The sequence below is a fragment of the Sturnira hondurensis genome, unplaced genomic scaffold (genome assembly GCF_014824575.4).
Source record: "Sturnira hondurensis isolate 20B ecotype Veracruz unplaced genomic scaffold, ASM1482457v3 Scaffold0020309, whole genome shotgun sequence".
Classification (NCBI taxonomy): Eukaryota; Metazoa; Chordata; class Mammalia; order Chiroptera; family Phyllostomidae; genus Sturnira; species Sturnira hondurensis.
In genome coordinates this window covers 2,938-25,361 of record NW_028092940.1, presented here as the reverse complement: position 1 = coordinate 25,361, position 22,424 = coordinate 2,938, and the positions used below count along the sequence as shown (strand labels likewise).

General features: G+C 47.3%; 1 protein-coding gene across 1 annotated transcript; it reads left to right on the top strand.

Annotated features, from left to right (window-relative positions):
- The first annotated feature begins 11,420 nt into the window (after positions 1-11,420).
- Positions 11,421-14,365, top strand: GIMAP7 (GTPase, IMAP family member 7). Its single transcript, XM_037029465.1, is given in 3 exon segments — positions 11,421-12,193; positions 13,638-13,704; positions 13,706-14,365. Coding segments are annotated over 2 exon segments (678 nt in total). The 5' UTR covers positions 11,421-12,193; positions 13,638-13,678; the 3' UTR covers positions 14,358-14,365.
- The last annotated feature ends 8,059 nt before the right edge of the window (positions 14,366-22,424 follow it).

Here is a 22,424-nt window from a genome sequence, read left to right as displayed (position 1 = left end):
CTTGTCTGATCGCTGAGGCTAAAACTTCCAATACTATATTAAATAGAAGTCGTGAAAGTTGACAACCTTGTCTTGTTCCTGATCTTAGTGGAAAAGCTTTTAGTTTTTGCCCATTGAGTATGATGTTGGCTGTAGGTCTTTCATATATGGCCTTTATTATATTGAGGAATGCTCCCTCTATTCCCACTTTGCTGAGTGCCTTTATCATAAATGGGTGTTGTACCTTATCAAAAGTTTTTCCGCATCTATTGATATGATCATGTGGTTTTTGTCTTTGCTTTTGTTTACATGATGTATTACATTTACTGATTTGCGGATATTGAACCATCCTTGCATCCCTGGGATGAATCCCACTTGGTTGTGGTGTATGATCTTTTTATGTATTGTTGGATGAGATTTGCCAGTATTTTATTGAGGATTTTAGTGTCTATGTTCATCAGCGATATTGGCCTGAAGTTTTCTTTCTTTGTTGTGTCTCTATCTGGCTTTGGAATTAGGATGATGCTGGCTTCATAAAAAGAGTTTGGAAGTTTCCTATCATTTTGGATTTTTTGGAATAGTCTGTGAAGAACAGGGGGTTAGCTCTTCCTTAAGTGCTTTGTAGAATTCTCCTGTGAAACCATTTGGTCCAGGGCTTTTGTGTGATGGGAATTTTTTGATTACTGCTTCAATTTCATCTGCTGTTATTGGTCTGTTCACGCTTTCTACTTCATCTTCATTGAGTTTTGGAAGATTATATTTTTCTAGACATTTGCCTATTTCACCTAGGTTTTCAAATTTCTTGGCATACAGTTCTTCATAGTAATTTCTTACAATCCCTTCTGTTTCTATGGTATAGGTTGTAATTTCTCCTCTTTCATTTCTGATTGTGTTTATTTGGGTCTTCTCTCTTCTGTTCTTGATGAGCCTACTTAAAGGTTTGTCTATTTTGTTTATATTTTCAAAAAACCAACTCCTGGATTCATTAAACTTTAGAATTGTGCTTTTATTCTCTATGTCATTTAATTCTGCTCTGATCTTGGTTATTTCCTTCCTTCTACTTGCTCTGGGCTGTCTTTGTTGTTGTTCCTTGACTTCTTGCAGGCGTAGGGTTAAGTTGTTTGTTCGAAATGTTTCTATCTTCTTTAGGTAAGCCTGCATTGCTATGAACTTCCCTCTCTGGACTTCCTTCACTGTGTCCCATAAATTTTGGGTTGTTGTGAGTTCATTTTCATTTGTTTCTAGAAACTTTTTGATTTCTTCCCTAATTTCAATCTTGACCCATTCGTTGTTTAATAGCATACCATTCAGTCTCCATGATTTTGGGTGTTTGGGGTTTTTTTTGGGGGGGTTGTTTCTAATATCAGTCCCTTGTGGTTAGATAAAGTGCTTGGTATAATTTCAATTTTCTTGAACTTGTTGAGGCTCGTTTTGTGTCCTATCATGTTGTCTATCTTTGAAAATGTTCCATGTGCATTTGAAAAGAATGTGTATTTAGCTTCATGGGGATGAAGGGCTCTATATATATCAGTCAAGTCCATTTCATCTAGGGTGTTGTTTAATGCCGCAATATCTTTGTTGATATTTTGTTTGGAAGACCTGTCCATTTTTGACAGTAGGGTGTTAAAATCCTCTACTATAATAGTGTTGGTGTCAATATCTCTCTTTAATTCCTCTAAGATTTTTCTTATATATTTGGGTGCTCCTATGTTGGGTGCATATACATTCACGATGTTAATGTGTTCTTGGTGGCTTTTTCCCTTGAGTATTATGAAGTGACCTTCTGGGTCTCTCTTTATGGTCCTTTTTTTGTAATCTATTTTTTTCTGATATTAGAATTGCTACCCTGGGTTTTTTTCCTTGTCTGCTTGCTTGGAAAATTTGTTTCCAGCCTTTCACTTTTAGTCTGTGATGGTCTTTTGTCCTGAGGTGGGTCTCTTGTAGGCAGCATATGTGTGGGTCATGCTTTCTTATCCATTCAGCTATTCTTTGTCTTTTGATTGGAGCATTTAATACATTCACGTTTAAGGTTATTATTGATAGGTACTTATTTATTACCATTTTTGTACCTGAGTTCCTCTCTGTCTTTCTCTTTTCCTTCCTTTCCTTAACGCAGTCCTTTTAGTATTTCTTTTTTTTAAAAAGATTTTATTTATTTTCTTTAGAGAAGAAGGGAAGGGAAGAAGGAGAGAAGGATCAATGTATGGTTGCTTCTCTTGAGTCCCCTGCTGGGAAGTGGGTTGCAACCCAGGCATGTGCCCTGACTGGGAATCAAACTGCGACCGTGTGGGACCTGCAGAGGATCGGAGATGGGCTGGCATCTCCTCGCGTTTCCACGGAGTCCTCTGTGCTCGCGGCCAGCTCAGACATGCATCCTCTGTTCTGATTTTCAAGTGATGCTGCTTCTTAACCATCAACACTAGGAAACTGTGGGGCTGCTCAGCTGCTCATTCACCATGTAGGTCTGAGAGCTGTTTTGTTCGAGGTTGAAGGTCAGCAACGTCTGGGCGCACCTGCTCCAACGTGGGGCAGAGGGCATGCTGTGGGGCTCCATTCAGAGTCCAAGTGTTCGGGGTCATGCTTGGGATCATGCCTGCTCTGTTCCAGGACCTGGTGTGGGTGGGAGACTCCCCGGAAAACTCCTGCACCCCATCCTCTGGTGGCTGCAGGTGGGAGGGTCCTGGTGGGTCCTGAGCACAGGTCAGGGTGGTGTCCACAGAGAGGAATCTTCTTGGCCCAGCCTGTCTCCTCTCACTTGTCTGAACACACAGCAGGTACAAATAAGGGATGTGAGTTCTGTCACTGAGCTCTCTACACTGTCCTGTGACCACAACTCAAAGTGTCATGTCTCAGGAGGACGTGAGGCAGGAAAGGGCTGTGGCTGAGGCAAGACGGATGCCTTCCTGTGCACAAGCGAATTCACAACCAGACATCCTGTAGCTCATTTCTCTGAAATGAGATTATGAGAAAGAGAAAAGAAACTTTTTGTGCTTTGTGCTGAGATATACATTAAAATTGTCCCTTTGTTCCTTGATACACTTCTATTTATAGCATTTATCACTAGTAATAAAGCACTGAAGATATTCTCTTTGGCCCTGGCAGGGTAGCTCAGTTGTTTAGAGCATCACCAAGATACACCGAGGTTGTGGGTTTGATTCCAGGTCAGAGCACATGCAGGAATCAACCAATGATGCATTGGTAAGTGGAACAACAGGACAATGCTTCTCCCCCTCTCAAATCAATAAATAAAAATTTCAGAAAATAACATCAGTTTATGGTAGGCGGGGATTGAAGGAACAAAAGATGTCAAAATAAATGGAAATAAATGTAGAACATTAGAAATTGTGCAAAGCAAACTGAAACTCCCAGAAAGAGGGCAAGGGCCTGAAGCTACCAGATGGATCGGGCTGCCTCTGAATTCTCCCCAGTGCCTGTTCTAAGCAGCCTCTCACTGTGCCCCTGGTACCTCAGGATGGTGAAGATTCAGGGCGGGTGCTCGAAGATGTGTGGGTCCTGGTGGGAGGGGATGGACCAGCCTTGGCTGATCAGAGAGGAAGGGGCCTGAGGTTGGGCTGAGAGTGGCAGGAACCAGGGGAAGCTCACCTGCATCCCTGCTTCTTGCTTTGTTGGCAGCTGGTGCCAGGTGGTGAATGGACAGTGACTGACACCTGTCACTGTCTGTGACTCTCCCTCCCTATAATGACCCCTGGGACTTAAAAGAGGAGAAAAGGGGGCTCCTCATAATACTACTCCCTCACACCAGACCCTTGAGGCCAAGAGTTCCAGAATGGGTTCCTCCATGTGAGCTTCCTTGGAGGACCCTATTTGTCATCTCAGGTTTATCACTATGACCAACCAACATCTGAGAGGTGAGGGTGTGTGGCCAGGGCTCAGGATTCACACCCCTGGGAGGATCTGGGCCATTGTCCTCATGGCCAGGGCCCAGACATTGTCCTGTGATGTCACCCCCTGGGAGGCATGGGACTCAGTAATCTGACACTCCCCGTCTCCCAGCTGTAAAGTCACCTGGGCTCAGAGGGGTGTGGTTGTGTCCAAAGCCTCAGATCCTGAGAGTGGCTGGTCAGAGCCACTCACCTTTCCTGATTGCAGTTCACAGGTTAATGGCAGACACCTGTGCTGATGTGTTCATAGGACAGGTGGCTCTGAAGCCCAGGGAGCATGAAACTCGTATTGTCTTATTTTGTAAGGGATAGTGCTTCCCTCTATGTTTTAGATACAAACTCTTTATTCTTTTTACAAGATTAAATTTATTGGGGTGAGATTGTTTAATAACAGTATACAGATTTCCAGTGTACAATTCTCTGACTCATCATCTGTGTATTGCACTGTGTGCCCACCACCCACAGTCAGCTCTCCTTCTGTCACCTCACATTTGACCCCCTTTATACTTTACACCACCCTCCTTCCCCATGGTGAGCACCCCGCCGTGTCCATGTCTGTGAGATTTTCTCTGACTCCTCCTTCTGGCCGGTGGGCCTGTAGCTGCTGGGTCTCAGCAGAGGGGGTCTCAGGACCTGCGGAGCCCACCACAGCCTGGCTGGTGGCCCATCCACTTAAAAGTTCAGAGTCCCTCATTTCCTCTGTCTCTCTCAAAACAAAACTGTTTTTGGTTTTGTTTTCATGTACCGAGGACAATCACAAACTTCTTTGTAAGGGGCCTGAGATCAGAAAGTGAAACAGTGAAGAGGATGTGGTGGGAGAAGCTTGGGCAGTGAGCACAGGGTCAGGCAGAGTTCGAGGTTTTTCTGAGAAAGCCAGCAGTTCTTGGTCCCCAGACCCCCAAGTCCTCCTGGCCCAGGTGTGTGGGTGCCACTGGCAGGGACACCCTGGAGTCACGGCACACTCACACAGTGAAGGGGTCTCTGGTTGCGCCAAGGATGGAACAGGAGGAGGCAGGAAAGTTAGGGAGCAGTGGAGGAGGGTGTTGTATGGGATTCTGAGGGTGGCTGAAACACTGTCCACATGCTGTGTCCCTGAAAGCTGCAGAAACTTCTGTCTCCACAGGCCTAGGTGTCCCACAGGCCTAAGCATCCCACAGGAAATGATCAGCTGAGTCCTGCTCACTTTGAACACTCCTCGGAGGGTCTTTTCTGGCTGGTGTACAGCTTCTCAGGGCAGCTGGCAGTCTTTGGAGGTCCTTGGCTGGAGGCTGCAAGGATCGGACCTCTTGCCTTCCACACTTGACAGGGAGAAACCAGGTGGCACTCCCACACTGAGCTCGGACACCCCTCAGCTGAATACTCCAGTCCATCGCTTACAAGCCCTTCCTTCTCCCCAGCAGCAGACATGACTCCCTGACTCTCCCCGACTCTGGAACACCTCCCCTTTTATTCTGGGGTCCAGCGACAGGGTCCTTGCTCTGATCTGAGATCTGGTGTTTAACAATCAAATTGTTAAATAAGGTCACCTTGTCCCTCCAAGGTCACCTCCGCCTTTGCTCCCATGTGCTTCTGTGTTCCCCCTGCACCTTTCCATCTCCAGTCCACAGTCCCTGCCACAGGGCACGTAGGTTTAACAGTGGCACCCACTTCCTGATTCTGACTCCAACTCATGAAGGAAATACTCCATTTTATTAATTTTATTACTATCTCTGTCCCCTTTATTGACACCATTGGTGCTGACCTTGGGAAACAGAACGATGCAGGTATCAGGTGTGTAACCCCACAACTCACCATCTATACCCAGTATTGTGTGTTTGCCACCCACGTCAGGTGTCCGCCCATCACCATGTAACCCCCTGTGCTCTCCTCCACAACCCTGACCCCTCCCCTGGGCAATCACCACACTGTTGTCTGTGTCCATGAGTTTTCCCTTTCTTTTTTGTCCAGTCCCTCCACCCCAAACCCCACCCAGCTTTCCCATGACCTCTCACAGCTGTCAGTGTGCTCTCTAGTAAATTCCTCATTTTACCATCAGCAATGTGAGCGGCGGAGAGCCTCACTCACCCACCCCCAAGAAAGCTGTGTCCCATCCCCAGACCCTGTGAGTGTTATCTTATTGCTAAAGGGTCTTTGCACATGAGGTTCATTTATGATGGGGTGATGGGGAGATTGTCCTGGGCTCTCTGAGTGGGTCCCACACGGAACCACAAAGGTCCTGAGAGGAAGAGGCAGGACGATCTAAGGAGGAAGAAGCCATGTGATGACGCAGCCTAGACTGGAGTGATGTGGTCACAAGCCAAGGAATTCTGGCAGCTTCTAGAAGGGGGAGAGGTGAGAGGGATTCTCCCCTGGAGCCTCCAGAGAGACCAGCCCTGATGACACCTTCATTTTGTCTCCATAAGACTAATTTGAGGCTCCTGCCCTCCAAAGCTGTAAGAGAATGTATTCATTTTGTCTTAGGCAACTAGGTTGTTGGCACTTTGTTATGGCAGCAACAGACCCACCAAGGCTGACTGTTCATTCATGTCAGAGTTAGGACAGTGTGAGGGACCGTTCATGTCACCTCCTGTTGTTATTTCTGTGATACTGTAGTAGGTTTGAGCTTTGAATTTATCTAGATCACAGCGGTGGAAAACATCCTGAACTCCACAAGGCAGACCCTGATAAAACATGAAGAAATGTTTTTTTAATAACTCAACTTTTGAAAAATTCATATACATCCACTTGTGTGTGCATATGATATGAAGAACAAACAGAAAAAGAATAAAAGGAACTGTATGAAAGAAAGTGTGGCTTTTCCCACATTCATATTCTTGCTCCTGACGGTGTGAAAGGAGCAACATCCGGGGAGTGGGAGGAGCAACTTCAGGAGTCGCAGGTGGGGACCAGCAGCAGGGGGACAGGTGGCTTACAGCAGAGCTGGCAGTGGACAGGAGCCCCTCATGATGAGGAGCCTGGCCACGTGAACAGTCAGGAGAGAGGTGAGATGACCCTCCTTCTGTCACAGTCTCCTAGATGCCCTGCCTCCTGTGTCAGGGTTATGGTGGGGCTGTCATGTTCTAAGAGCTCCTCCGAGACCAATGGCCTCAATGCTCTTCCCATTCTAGACCCGTGTGCCATCTCTGCAGCATCTATGGATTCTCTCAACCTCTTCCCTCTTCCCTTTGGGGACTAGACAGTGCACCTGAGCATCATTTCTGCAGAATCAAGGAGTTCACCAGGAAAATATGCAAGGCAGCTTCTGGCAGGACAGGGTTCACTTAAGGACTGTAGAGAGTGACCAGAGACTGGGCCAAGGGTGTAGTTTGAGCAGGAGACTGGGTGTAGTTTGAGCAGGAGATGAGGTCCTGGCTGTGCTGCTGAGTCAGACCCATGCAGCAGGGCCAGGTCAGGGTCAGGGTCAGCCCCCTGGGGAGTGACCTGTGGGGCTGCTCAGGGCCCTGTGCTGAGAGGGGCCCCTCACATGGGATGGTGCGCTGTCAATGGCGTCCTGAAACCTTCTGATGTTTTAACAGTGGGCTTGGCATTTGCTGTGTGTGAGTCAGACCCGTGAATGTCAAAACTGGTCCTGCTCTGTGTCACTGCTGATGCAGGAAACTGTTACTGGGCCCTTCACGGTGACTCGAGTCATTAGAACCAATAATTGGTCAAATGCTCTGGACCAATGACATGTCATGAACATCTTACTTCTTGCCACATCTGGTCCTCCTAGTACCTACCCAAAAGCTTAAGATTTGACCCATCAAATTTCTCAGTCTAATGAACCAAAATATATAATAAAAAACAATATTTGATGGTGTTGCAACAGACGACTGGAACGTTGTGTCCACCGTGAAAGCTTTGGCAGCCCGCCTCTCACTGGAAACTGGTCTAGGAGCCTGTGGCATGTGTATTCTGGTGAACCTCAGACAGGTGCCTCCTTTTGGGCCTGGGGTGGGGGAAGGCAGAAAGGGTGGGAGGGGAGTTGGGTCCGCTCCCTGGGAGCATCTTCACCTGTCAGAGCCTGGGGCACGTTCAAGCTGGCAAGGACCATGTGAAAAACGCAGAGGGGCTGTGTGGTCACAGAGACTTTTCCCCAACCCCCCCTTCCTCTCTTCCCCGTGGCTGCCAATGGTGTAGACCCCTTTGGCTCTGGACCTGGGACCTGCAGTTTCTGAATGAGGAACTGAGACCCTCCTGAAAGACTGGACTCAAGTCTCGCATCACACAATCACTAGCAGCACCCAAGGGAGCCCCAAGTCACCTGCCTGACTTCCTCCTTCTAGAATCACCCTGCTGTCACCCACTGTACAGCCACAATGACCAGATTCTGTGCCTGGCTTTCTGGGAGAGTCTTGGGTCACTTGATGAGGGCCTTTTCAATCCACCATTATCACCCAAAATACTGAACATAGCTTTGGAAATTCTGGTGTGGGAGAGAGCACATCGACCCAAATTTGGAATTTGGCAAAAGTGTAGCACCACCAAATTAGGGGACACTGTCTCTGTCTCTTTAAAGACAAACAGGTCTTCCACCGGCCCCACCCCAACCTCAGCTTCCTGGATCAGCACTTTCAGGGGTGAAAACTCTCTCCTCACAGTTAAAGCAGAAGGAGCAGCTGAAAGAGCTTCTTTGGGGAAGACCCTGGAACTCCTCAGTGGGTTGAAGGGAAGTTGAGCCTGGCTGAGACCCAGCTGAGCCATAGAGCTGGGAGGGCAGTGGGGACAGGGCAGGTGTAGGGGGTGGTTCTGGTCTGAGGAGGCACCAGGCACTGTGCCAGCCCCATATAGGAAGGAGGGTGCTGTCAGAGGGTAGTGGTGGGTGGTGGGGAAGGGAGTGAGGGGCTGTGTTATTGGCACAATGTCCTGCATCTCATACTGACAGGACATGTGCGTGCTGACGGGGGCACCTTCATGTGTTTGCTGGTGTGATGGACCCTGATGCTGCTGCTGAGCCTTCCTTGTCCCTTGATGGGAAACTCGTGCCCCCAGGGCAAGTGATCAGGGCTGAAGGCCATGTAGAGACTAGGCCGTCCAAGTGCCTCTGTTCACTGCCAAAATCAGGATCCCAGGCCGTGTGGTGGCCCTCCAGGGGTGGCCCTCATCCCTGGTGGCAGAGGAATCTAGGACGCAGGGTCTATAACTCAGCAGAGAGAAGCTGAGGTCCCACCATGTGATGTGGGTGGTGCAGAGAATCCAGGGGGAAAGCAGGGCTCTTGTGTGGGAGTAGTGCAGAGAACCCCCACTTTTCCCACAAGGCTGGTGTCCCTTCAGTTGTGGGTTCTTGGAGGGAGGGGGTGCCCATCCCTGCCCACTCCCTGCTCTGTTTGACTGGTAAGATTTTAGAGTTGGGGCCAGGAGAGAGTCAGGCAGAGGCCACTGTGGGCCCTGGTCAGGGGGAAAGGCGGGAGGCAGAGGGACTTTCAACTGGACCCGTGGGCTGCCCAGTACCTGTGAGCACCGTGATCTTGAGCAAGTGTCTCAGCATTTTGGAGCCACATCATGTCCTTATTTTAAAAGTCAGCATAACAGCCCCAGTGGGTTGCTCAGTTGTTTGAATGTCTTCCTATCCACCAGAAGGTTATGGGTTCAATACAGGTCAGGGCACATACATAGGCTGTGGATTCAGTCCCCAGGTGGGGCATGCGTCAGATGCAACTGATCAATGTTTCTCTCTCACATGGACATCTCTCTCTCTTTCTCCTCTTTTTTCTCTCTAAAATTAATGACCATATCCTGGGGTGAACATAAAAAAAGCCAGAATAATAAAATGAGTTTCCTTGCCAGCTCTTTTTGAGGAGTAAATGAGATAATGCAAAAATATTTATCTGGGTGCTTGCTGTGGAGTGTTCTGTAGTGGTTACCCTACACCCGGACTAAATTTTTATTTGTGGAAGTTTTAACTGTTTCCTGATAAAGGGAAGAGTAAAGGGATCTTCCATGACCTGGACCAAGCTTCGACAGTCCTCATTTGATGCCAGTCTGGTTTCATCCGTAGACTCGCTACTCCCTCCCCACCCCACATTATTTTGAAGCAGGTGTCAGATATTGCTTTGTTTTCCAGTGAATATTTGAAACCATTTAAAAAGATTGTCATCCCCAGACTTCAAAAAGCAGCTACAATTTTTATTCAAAATTGCATTTTTAAAATATTTTATTTATTTTCAGAGAGAGGGGAAGGGAGAAAGAGAAAAGGAGAGAATCATCTATGTGTGGTTGCCTCTCACATGCCCTACTCGGGACCTGGCCCACAACCCAGGCCTGTGCCCTGACTGGGAATCCAACCTGCGACCCTTTGGCTCACAGGCTGGTGCTCAGTCCACTGTCCCACACCAGCCAGGGCAGCAACTAGAATTTTTAAAAAACAGTTACCACCTGCACTCAGATTTAGCTGATTTTTTTCATAATTTTAAAAGTTGTTTGAAGTAGGATCCAAATAAAATCCATAAATCACAATTGTTCCATATCTCTTAAATGTAATTTAATATGTTGGTTTCTACCTTTTCTGTTCCTTTCTGGGAGATTTCTCTGAGTAAGAAAGAGGGGTCTCCTGTCCAGTAGAGTCAGTTAGTGTGTGAATGTCCTGTTGGTTCCATCAAAGGTGTCAGGTCACCTGCTGCTCTCTTTCCAGCGTTCATGTGAATTTCTATCTAAGGAGAGGCTTGATCAAGTTAAAGGTGGACTGATTTTGGCTGGGGACACTTCATAGGTGCAGCAGGATGTCTGTTTGTCTGTCTGTCAGAAGGAACATAATGTCTGGTTGTCTGTCTGTGACACTAATGGCTACCTTATTCTCATTAAGGGTCACAAGTGATGACACTCAAATGCTGTCACTCCTTCCTCATGTATTGGATGGAGTAATCCTGTGGAAAGAAAGCTGCCCTCAAGCTCTCTCTCATCCCCACCAGGTGCAGTCCTGTGAGAGAGACAGATAAACGCCCGACTCTTCCCCTCTGTGTGTCGACATGCAGAGCAGTGAGATGCTTTCTAGCAGATGCCCCAGGGAGAGAAGGGCCACTTTTAAGAAGGCATTGCTTTGACCCCATGGATTTCAACATACTTGATGCCTTCCCATTCACTGGAATTATTATCAGTGTTCAGATTGTGCACTCTGGGCCCTGTTGGATTCTTAGTCCCTGTGACCCTGAAGTGGCCCTCAGTCCCTGTGATGAGATGCTAGTGAGTGGTGAGCACACCTGGGCTGTCTGGCTGACGAGGGCGTGTGGGCCCCATGCACCGGGTCCTGCCTGGAATTGGTGCTTTCTCCTCAGAGCCCTGACCTTTGGTGGGAAATGACTTCTGAAGGGCAGAGCTAGGCGCTGAGGGGGCCCCTTGTCACCCGGCTCATCCCGGCCTCTGTGCCATTCCAATGGCTCCACACACACACACAATTAAGGTGAGGATTTGTGAAAACGATTGGAGATATTTTTTTAGGTTTGGATGTTTTTGTTGTTGTTGTATAGACACATCTCACTGGAAATGGATGATGAAATGACTGCATTTTCAAGTCTCCTGGACCAGTTTCTTATATAGTTCATTCACCTCACAAAATGGCATTAGATTTGTTTGTTTCATTTGCTTTTGACATTAGAATTTTAAAGTATAATTTTTGGTGTGTAATTAGGTAAACTACCTACCTGGCTTCAAGATCAACCCTATGAAATCTACATGCACCCAGGACACCCAGCTTCGAGCCCCTGTCCCTGTCCTCCACCCTGTCTCTCCCATCCCCACAGAAGAAACTTTTGTGTTGGTTCAGTTTTCAGAGTATCCTGCTGTTAACTTTTCATAGAAATGAATAATGTACACGTTATGATTTTAGATGATGTTCACAATTCCCCTCATTGGAGAAAGGGTAGGTGAACTCCACATCATTTCCTTCCCTTGGTGAAAGACACCCTGGCGGTCTCCCTGCACTGGTGCAGAGAAACACTTCTCAGTCCTTTTCACAGCTGGCTGGTCCTTCCCGCTATGGATACACCTTTGTTCATTCAACCTGTCCCCTACTGGTGGCCAGTTGATAGGGTTTTGTTTTTTGCCGTTGAAAGTAATGATGCAACAAAGAGCCTTATGTATGACTTTTGCTGTAATTTTTGTCAGCATAGTTCAGGGACATTATCTAACATGGGGGATTGGTGACCAAAGGGAAGATGCGTGTTGACTTTGCACGGTGTTGCTGGCTTCTGCTCTGAGGGTTTGGACTGTGTTTCCCTCCTCACCAGCCATGCAGGGGAGGACCCGCTGCCCCCAGCCCCTCCGACTGACTCTCAGCACAGGTCTGCAGTTCTGCCAGACCTGGAGGTGACACATAGCATGTCACTTGGGAAATAGAGGTGTGATTTAATATTATTTTATTTGGTTATATTATGTTTGTGTTTTGATGTATTTTTCTCTATTATGAGTGCATGATACTTTCTTTTGATATATTCAAGGCACATTAAAATTTTCTCTAAATGTTTATTTCCATCTCTTTCTCCATTTTCTGTCAAGTTGTTGAACTTTAGTTTCTGTGCTTTTCGATGTTCTTTGTGTAATTGGGAAATTCACCCCCCTGATATAAGTTGGAAACTGTTTTTTCCCCAGTTTGACACTTTTGCTTTAATTTGTCTCTGCTGTTTCTTTTCTCACATTATCTGTGAGATTTGTATATAATCAAACTTATTAGTCCTTTTCCTTACTCTGTGTCAATCTTAGAAATATTTCCCCTATCCCCAGGTTACAGAGAATCTGTCCATGTTGTTTCTGTTATTTCCATGGATTTGCTTTTCCATGTAAACCTGGAATGTGACTGAACCCTGAGTGGTGTGAGGCAGTGGAGGCAGTTCCCTCACTCCTGTGTGGTCACCATGAGCCCAGAGTCACTCTATTACCCACCTCTCTCCCTGACGATGTGAGATGCAGCCTTGTTTAATCTACGGTAACATTGTAATTAAATGGAATGTAAATAAATACAGTATGAATAATTTGGTCTATTTCTGAATCTTCTACTTTTGTTGGCTTGTTGTTTCTGTTCATGCACCAGCCCCATACAGCTGTAGTTACAGAAACTACAGGTTTGACTCCTGGTAGAGGTAGTCCTCTCTCCTTATTCTTTTTATTGGTGGTGCTTAACAAGCTTATTTTTTATTTGTTACAAATAACCTTTATAATCCATTACTTTAACTTTAGAGAAATATTTATTAATTGCATTTTTATGAAATGTTTTAACCATGAGTCAGTGTTGAATCCTGTCAAATGTCTTTTCAGCATCTGGATAGTTTTTTTCATCTACTAATGGGATGTGTTGTAAGAATTTTCTCATGTTGAACCATCCTAGTATTTCTGAAATAAATACCTCTTAACTATGGTGTGTACTTTTTAAAGTATGTAATAACATATTTAAGACTTTTTATTACTATTTCCAAATGAGAGACATCTATATTTTATTTATTGGTGAAATCTTGGTTAGCCTTTGAGATCAACAATATACTTGATTCCCAGAAAGGACTGAAACTTCCCCTTCTTTTGTGTGTGATCAGGGACAGCTCGGGGATCACTGAGAGAGCAGAGCTGTAAGGTGTGGGCGCGCTCCCCTGGCAGGAATCTGGACCTGGATCTGGCACTCCCTGGTGGGAAAACTCTCTTATTTCCTCTGTAGTAGTTGACCCATGCCATCTCTCTGTTGTCACTGGGATCAATATCGATAATAGACTAGCACAACTTTTTGATGGGGGCAGAGAGTTGGAATGGTCCTCACTTGCCTAAGTTGACCCCTCCCCATCTCCTTCCACTCCTCAGGGTCTTGCAGGAACCTGTACCCAGAGCCTTTTGACACCAGCATGGCCGGCCTTCAGGACAACACTGTGCATTGTTCTGGTGGGAAAAACTGGATGTGGGAAAAGTGTGACAGCAAACACCATTCTCAGGAAAAGAGCGTTTGATTCTAGAATTGCTCCCGAGTCTGTTACCAAGAGCTGTCAGAAAGAAGAGAGGGCCTGGGAGGGAAGGAAGCTTCTCATCATGGACACTCCAGGGCTCTTTGACACCAAGGAGGCACTATTGACCATCTATAAGAAAATCAGCCAGTGTGTCATCTTCTCCAGCCCTGGGCCTCACGCCATCACCCTGGTTGTACCGCTGGGCTGCTTTACGGAGGAGGAGCACAACATAGTTGAATTGATCAAGCCTATCTTTGGGAAGCCCACCATGAAGCACATGATTGTCTTGTTGACGAGCAAAGAGGAATTGGAAGGTCAGGAGCTGAGTAGCTTTTTAGAAAATGCAGATGAACGCCTAAAAACCATTATGAGGGAGAGTGGGAATCGCCGCTGTGCCTTCAGTAACAGCAAAGACCTAAAAGATGCTGAGAAGGAAGCTCAAGTGCAGGAGCTGGTGGAGCTCATTGAGGCAATGGTGCAGGAGAACAGAGGGGCTTACTTTTCGGATCCCATCTACAAGTACATTATGCAAAAGTGGCAACGTGTGGAAGGGGCACTGAACAAAATCGCTGCTGAATGAGCAGCTATGTAAAAACAGGTAAAAGAGAGATATGAACGAAAAGAAATATCAAAGCAAGAAATGGAGGAAGCAATGGCGTCCATAAAGGAGGAATATGAAAACAAAATGAGAACTGTAGGGGAAGAAGGGGAAGAAAATATACTTAGAGGTGTTTTCAGTTGTATTTGGGGTATGCTTTCAGATATATGGCATAGGTTCTGGGACTGATGCAAAGTTTATTTTTTCTTCTTAATTTACTATGATTTATCAATGTGGTAGATTGTATTGGCCAAAGGTGGCTACAGCAATACCCTCTATCCGAGCTCTGCTTCTTGCTGTTGCTCCTTCTGCGCTGGGTGACGGGGACTCTCTTCCCTGTCCTTGGAATTTTATGGACTCTGACTGCTTTGATGAGTAGTGGCTGGTCTGACTTCTAAAGTTAGACAGGGACAGTCCTGCTTGCTCTTGGGGGTACATGCCCTCAGAAGGTTGCCCCCATGCCATGAGGAAGCCCACATTGCTCATTGAGAGGCCCCAGGAAGAGGACTGGAACCCTGGCCCCGTCCCCTGCCTGCTCTCCCATCTGTCAGCAGAACCACCTGCCCACCATGCAAGTGTGGCCACAGGGCAGTGGACTTTCCAACTGTCAGAAGAGACACCTCAGCGGAAGCTGCAGAGAACAAAGATGGGCCATCCCCACCACATCCCACCCAGTTTGTAGATTCATGAGAAAAATAAATGATGTATCAAACCACTAATCTTTGGGCTGGTTTTCTCTGTAGCGATAGCTCACCAAAGCATCTTCCCAGCTCGTCCCCCATCCCCACAGTGCCAACACAGTTAAGGAGTGACTGATGGGCACAACCAGGCCAGAATACACTGTGTAGAGTTCAAAAACTGAATTTAGGAAAGTCAAATAAAAAACCCATGTATACCACGTGTCAGCCTCATCTGGTGGTGTTCATTTTCTTTGTCCATGTCTAGGAGCCCACGGTCAGTAAGGAATAGACTTCTTCAGCAAGACAGTTCTGTGGTCCATGGAGGTCCAGGAGGTGCTAAATCCTCATATTGTTTTTCTCTCTTTTGTTATTAATTTACCATGCTAATGTAAAATGTCCCTGACTGTAACTTGAAAATACATTCTATGCCAAATATTTTTCCTTTGCCTCTGCAGATCCACACTTTGCCCCCTCACCCTAGCTCTGTGCCCCAGGAAGCTGACCTATGTGGGCCACATTGTTACTGAACTCAGAGGGTTCTCCACCTCAGTAGTTCTGTTCAGTGACAAGAAATGGCTGCCACAAGGTGGTTTTATTTACATGTAGCAAGTGAAGGGGGTGAGGGATACACATTCCAAGATTCTCTCTCAGCCCTCGCTGGTGTGACTCAGTGGATCGAGTGCCAGCCTGTGAACCAAAGGATCTCTAGTTCTATTCCCAGTCAGGATACTTGCCTGGGTTGTAGGCCAGATCCACAGTAGAGAGCAGGTGAGAGGCAATCACACATTGATGTTTCTCTCCTTCTCTCTCTCCTTCCCTTCCCTTCTTTCTAAAAATAAATAAATAAAATATTTTAAAAAAAGCCAACCAAAATTCTCTCTCACAGGAGGGAGGCTGAGCCAGTGCTTATGTGCGTTCACTGGTCAGTGGCACATGGACTTCCTCTTTGCAGTTGGCTTCACTTATCTGGTGGAACTCTTGCCAAGCGCATCCTGCTTACAGCTGGTCTGCAAACACTGCACTGAATGTGAACATGTGGCAAGAACAGCGCTGAGTGAGAGTGGCCCCCACCTGGAGGGCCCCATCCTATCTGTTCACATCAGTGGGTCCCCTGGGTCTCTGAGACTTGCTGGGCTCCTGCCAGTGGGAAGTTTGAGCAGGAGGCCTCTTTGGGGTAGAAAAACGAGATCGGGGTATTTGGTCTCCCACCTCCCTCCCTGCAAGGTCATCTATGACCTGCTGCAACCCAAAGCCAGGTTTATACCTCCTGCACCCATCTGCACTTCTGGATCCCAGCTCTCCTCCCCCTCAGGGTTAGGGTGTCATCTCCTCACTGCTACCAGCAATGTCCCTTGTCACTTGCATACCCTGTGTCCACCATCTGTAGGAAAGCCCTGCACTTGACTCTCCCCCAGTACCTCATTAGAGGGATTGATCCATCTGAGCCACACCCACAGTTGCTTCTCTGTCAGACACACCCTGATCTTTATTGTTGCATTTTAAAAAGTCCCCTCAGTGATTTCTGACACCAGAAACATTTCTCCTGCGATCTGAACTCTGTCACTGTTCAAGCAGAAAACTCTGCATTCATACCTGACGAGTGTGCTAATGTATCACGTTTACTGAATCACATGAGGATAGAACTCAACACCCTGCAGGATCCGACCCCCTGCCCGGGGGGCTTGCTAAGTCAGTGGTTCGGGTCATGGGGTTCTGGGTGTAGAAGGTTGTTCCTGATTTTGGGAATTGCTGTCTTACCTGTGTTTTCTCTCTCATGGGACTGCAGTGTTGCTGTGGCATCTGTGAGCAGCCACCAAATGGGTCACCTCCGAGCATGTGAAGCTCCTTCAGCCCTCTCAGGGCCCACTACAGAAGAAGGGGGTTATGTGCAATTGTATAGGCGGTCAACAGGGGTGGGGTGTCACTGAGAGGTGGGACAAGGGTCTAAGCCTGGGCACTTCTTCCTAAATGCTAAAATGTTGTGCTGTTTTGAGCAGAGGAGCTGAGACAGGATGAGCTTGACCTGGGATATGACTGATGGTGAGCCTGCTGCAAAGAGGGGCTCAGTGTGGAACTGCCATGACGGTGGGTGTGAGCTAAGGTGGAGCCTCCCCTGGGAGAGGCGGGGCTTTTGAAATCATTCCTCTGTGTCTCCCACTTGTCACTCACAGGAGTAGACCTGTTTCTTCCACCAAGAAAGAAGTGTCCCTTTGGTTTTGGGTGTGGAGTGGTGAACCCACTGTGTCTGTTACACTGGCGAGGTCATGGGGAGGATGTGATCTCCAATCAACCTGAAAGGTAGACCCAGTCTCCCTGCCCCCTCAACCCATCCTCAAAATGTGTGGCAGCTTCCTTGAGAGAGTGACGTGTTGTTGAGACCATCTGGATGGTGCAGGTGACTCAGCCCAGCCAAGGCATCTATATACACTCTTCAGACCTGGCAGGTGCACAAAATCTTTGTCCTGGGGCCACCCATGACAAGCCTTGTGAGTAAGTTTTCTGGATCATTAGACAGCCACCACCCCACCTGCAGTGGTCTGCTGCTATCCAGGGTCCCTCCCTGCTCTATGGGAAGCCTAGTTTCAGATTACTCCTGGGAGCTTTCAAACCAACACATGTGTTTTTAAAAGAGGAGTCTCATCCTGGCTGATGTGGCTCAGTGGATCTTGCACTGACCTGTGAACCAGTGGGTCACCGGTTCGATTCCCAGTCAGGGCACATGCCCTGGGTTGTGAACCAGGTCCCCAGTAGGGGGCATGACAGGCAAGTACATGTTCACATTTTCCTCTCTTTCTTTCTCTCTTCTCCTCTGTCTAAAAATAAATAAATAAATATTTGAAAAAAGAAAAAATAAGAGCGGTCTCATCTATGTTTACAAATAAATGTGAAAAATCGAGTAGCTACACCAATGATTCTCAAGTTCTTACTTCCTGTTAAAAAGACTGCTGATTTTCTAAGATTCTTCCTAAATTGGGATTTGGAATCAACAAACGGCCATGCCATGGAAATCGTCAGCATCCCCTGCTCCGGTCCTGAGGCTTCAGTTCTTAGGCAGCATCTCAGCCCCTCACGTGTTCTGCATATTCCATGGTATGTTCACCGCCCAAAGTCAAGTCCTCTTCTATCACCGCACATTTGAGCCCTTTCCCCTCTTCTTTCTTCCTCTGACCCCGAGTCCCCTCTGGTAACCACTCATCAGACTGTTGTATCTATGAGGATTTGTTTGTCTGTTTTTCTTTGTTTGCTTGTTGCTCACTGGCTTATATCCCACCTTTGAGTGAAATTATATACTTTTTGTCTTCTTGCCTCTGATTCACTTCACTTGTCATGATTCTCTCCAGATCCATGCACGTTGTTGCCAATGGCACTACTTCATCCTTCCCATGGCTGAGTGTGTACCATTGAGCACACATGCCACATTGTCCTTGTCCAGTCAGACATCAGAGGGCACTTAGGTTGTTTCTATGTCTTGGCTACTATCAATAAAGTTGCAGTGAACATATGGGTGCATATATCTTATTTTAAAAAGATTGTTTTTTTTTTTTACTTTTAGGGAGAAGGGAAGGGAGAAAGAGAGGGAGAGAAACATCAATGTGTAGGTGCCTCATGAGCTCCCCCAACAGAGGACCTGGCCAGCCACCCAGGCATGTGCCCTGACTGGGAATTGAACCCAGGACCTTTTGGTTGCAGGCTGATGCTCAATCCACTGAGCCACACTAGCTAGGGCACATTTTACATTTTTAAAAAGGTATGAAATGTGGCCATTGTTCACATGTCTTTTTCTGCACAGTCCAAGCCACATATGTGCGTTGTTGAAAGAAAAGCATTACTCTCTTGAGTAGGTTTTTCTGGTGTTGGTGCAGTCTCACTCTGGATCAGTGCCTGACTTTGCTCCTGTGGTTTTCAAGAAGACTCCCTGCCGTTTATTTGGTTGTTTGAGAGGGGTTAGCACATCCAAGAGAGTAGACAGTGTGGGACCAGGGTCCTCTGAGCGGTAAAAATCAGAATGAGGAAATGGTGGGCCGAAATTGCCCCGGAGGACCTCTGAGGGGTTCAAGGCTGAAGGGAGGGCGCTGGTGGGCTCTCCAGAGAGCATCAAGGGTTTTCTTGCTTCTGGAGGTGGGCCTGTAACAGTGTGAATTTTCATCTTAGAACTGCTCTTGCTGTGTCCCACAAATTTTGGGTTGTTGTATCTTCAGTTGCATTTGTCTTGGGGTATTGTTTGATTTCTTCCTTCATCTCCTCGTTAACCCCTTTATTGTTTAGTAGCCTGTTATTCAGTCTCCGTGTATTTGTGCGGTTTTCTGGTGTTTTTTTCTTGTTCTTGATTTCTAGTTTCAAACTATGGCAGTCAGAGAATATTTTTGTTATGATTGCAATTATCTTAAATTTATTAAGACTTGCTTTCAGTTTCAAAATGTGGGCTATCCAAGAAAATGTCCCATGTGCTTTGGAAAAAACTGTGTGTTCTTTTGCTCTCGGGGGAGGTGCTCTGGACACGTGCATTAAATTCATGGGATCCAGTGCATCATGGAAGGCTGCGGTTTCCCTGTGAAATTTCTGCCTGAAAGACCTGTCAATGATGCCAGGGGGGTGCAATACCCCCACCACGATGACATTGGTGAGCATCCTTCCCTTCCCGTCAGTCACTATTTGCCCCCCACACGAGGGGGCTCCTGTACTGACTGTATAAACACTTACCCGGGTCCCATCCTCCTGCTGGGCTGACCCCCTCGTCCTCCTCACAGCCGGCCTTCTTTGTCCCCAGCACAGCGCTTGTTGCGAAGTCTACTTTCTGTGCAGAGACCTCTTACAGGAGTCAGTGTGGACATCTCCTCCCCTCACTTCTTCTCGCCTCCTTTTCCTGCTCAGTGTCCTCACTCAACTCAGCCCTCAAAGTCAGAGACCCTAGCAGGACGCAGATTTTCCAGGTAGAGGAATGGGGGTGATCCTGTATGTGTAAGGGGAGGAAATGTGGGATGTGGAGCATCAGAGTCCCCTTGCCCACTGCCCCCGGGATCCACATTAAACCTCCCCTTACACTTGCTTTCAGTGTGGATTTCTCCTCGCTTCCTGTCTCCTGTCTCTGCTGCCTGACTTTGGGTGTGATCTGCTGTGAAGGCTGAGCCCTGCAAATTCGCCACTCTTACAGGTTTGCTGCTCAGAGTGTATTTGTACAAATAAACGATTGTTTTCATCTCCCACAGAATTTATAAATACACTTGAAGCTTTCTGGGGTGGAGATAGGTGAGCGGGCAGATTGGGCTCTGAGGGCAGCTGGTGGGCAAGGAACGCAGGGAGGTGTCGGAAGCAGGGGCTGCCACACCCAGGACCAACTGTGACTTTGTTGCAAAAGCAGATTTCTTGAAGAAGTGCTGGGTTTCTATTCTCAGTTTACAAGAAGGGGGTTTCTCCTCCCTAGCTCCAAGGGATTAAGACATAACTCTTCTTTCAAAAGGACCATCTGTCTTTCTAACTTTTTCAAGTATGTGTTTGACAGCTCCTATCAGAGGAGCCTGTCCTTCCCCACTCACATTTTCAGTCTGTCCCAGGCAAAGTCCCCTCCACTCCCAGTTCTTCAAATGGCTCTGCCCACTGCCAAACGTGTGTAGGCAGCGAGGAAACAAAATATTTACAGTGAAATACCATGCTTCTGTGACAGTGAGCATTGATGAATGAGGAAGGGCAACCTTTTTCTCAGATGTACGCTGAACAGCAGGCAAGCAACAATCAGAGGGAGTTTTGATCAATTTATTTATTTAACAATATGTGTTGTGAAGAACTCTGTGTCTAGTCACGTGCTTGTCCCAGGTCATAAGGGAATACAAGACTGGATGCTGCCTGGGAGGGTGCATCATCACGAAGCTCACAGCTGACCAGGGCAGAGTAGAGAGAGCAGATGCAGAACTCCCTACGGAGGTCTGTGTTCCATGGGGACACCTGGGAGCGCTGGGAGAGCCAATGGCGAGGGGGCCTCCGTGCAGCTGTCCTGTGGGTGGTGAAGGCATTGTGGGAACAGGTGTTGGAGAAAAATAATCAAAGTTGGGTTTTAAAAACAGTCTGATTGTAGAGGTAGAGCAGGACTGAGGTTGAGAGGGTGGGTTAGGGACTGTGAGAGGGAAACCAATCCTAGTGGCCTGGCTTCATCTGTGGTGGGAGCAGGGATACTTCTACATGTTTTGGAGGTCAAGTCTGTGGGATGGATGAGCAAAACTAAGGAGAGACTCACTGTAGGACTCTGCAGGAACCCTGGGCTGAAGGTTGAGGCTATCCACTGAAGAAGGGGGCAGAGAGTGGGATCATCCTGGTGAGCTGAAGGCAGGACTGGCTGGACAGCAGGGTGGTCAAGGATTTCCTGGGGCCATTTCTGTGTGAGATGCCCATGAACTTGCCCAGTGGAGAGGATGAGTGAGATGTGAAAGTCACAGAGCTCTGGGGAGAGTCTAAGCTATAGATAAAGTTCAAATGGTGGTAAGAACAACAAGTTACTGAGGGGACACAGGAAGGGTGCCAGGAAGTCCAGCTGAGGAGGCACCTGAAGCCTGTATGTTTGTGCAGAGAAAGAGCAGGAAGCAGAGAGGAGACTGACCAGGGGAGTGGAGCAGAAGTGCTGGGAAGGAGGAGAAATCAAGTAGCCAGTCCAGGGGAAGAAGGGGCTGCTCGCTTTGGGAAGTTTAGTTTGCAGTTACTCTCCATTTCCCTGAAATGAGTTGTGTTTCTCACCCACAGGAACTCACACGACGATGGCAGCTCCACTCCACAGCTCCAGTTTCAGCATCAGCGAACCCGGGACCAGTCATGGTGAGAGGGGCTCAGGCTCCCCAGGCCAGGCTGATGGAGGGGACTTGCCAGGGGCTCTCCTGTCCTGTCTGCCAGCCCCCAACTGAGCAGGACCCAAATACCCCACCCCCATTTCTCATTTAGTCTTCAACGAGTCTGCTCTTTCTTTTTCTTTGGCCCTCTACCCAGGCCCTTCCTGATGTGGCCTCACTGCTCAGAGGAAGAGAGGTTACAATGCCCTGAGTAATCTAGGTTTGATGCTCTTGTCTCCCACTTCCTAACATGTGCACACAACAGAAGGGCATGCTCTAGCCTCTCTGTGTGTTTCTCTGCCCTTCTCTTCAATCCTAGAGAGGGTTGGGAAGAAGGAACGTGAGAGTAATTGAATTTTTATTCAGGTTCCTATTTATACCGATGATAGGTTCTTATCATCTCAGCCAGACTTGCTCATGTACACAGTAGTAAGTTGTGGTTCAGTACAGAATTGGATAATCTTTTTTTAAAATTAAATGTAATGGGCTGACTTTGGCTAATAACACTATATAACATTCAGGTGTACAATCCTATTGTCCATTATTCATGTACTGCA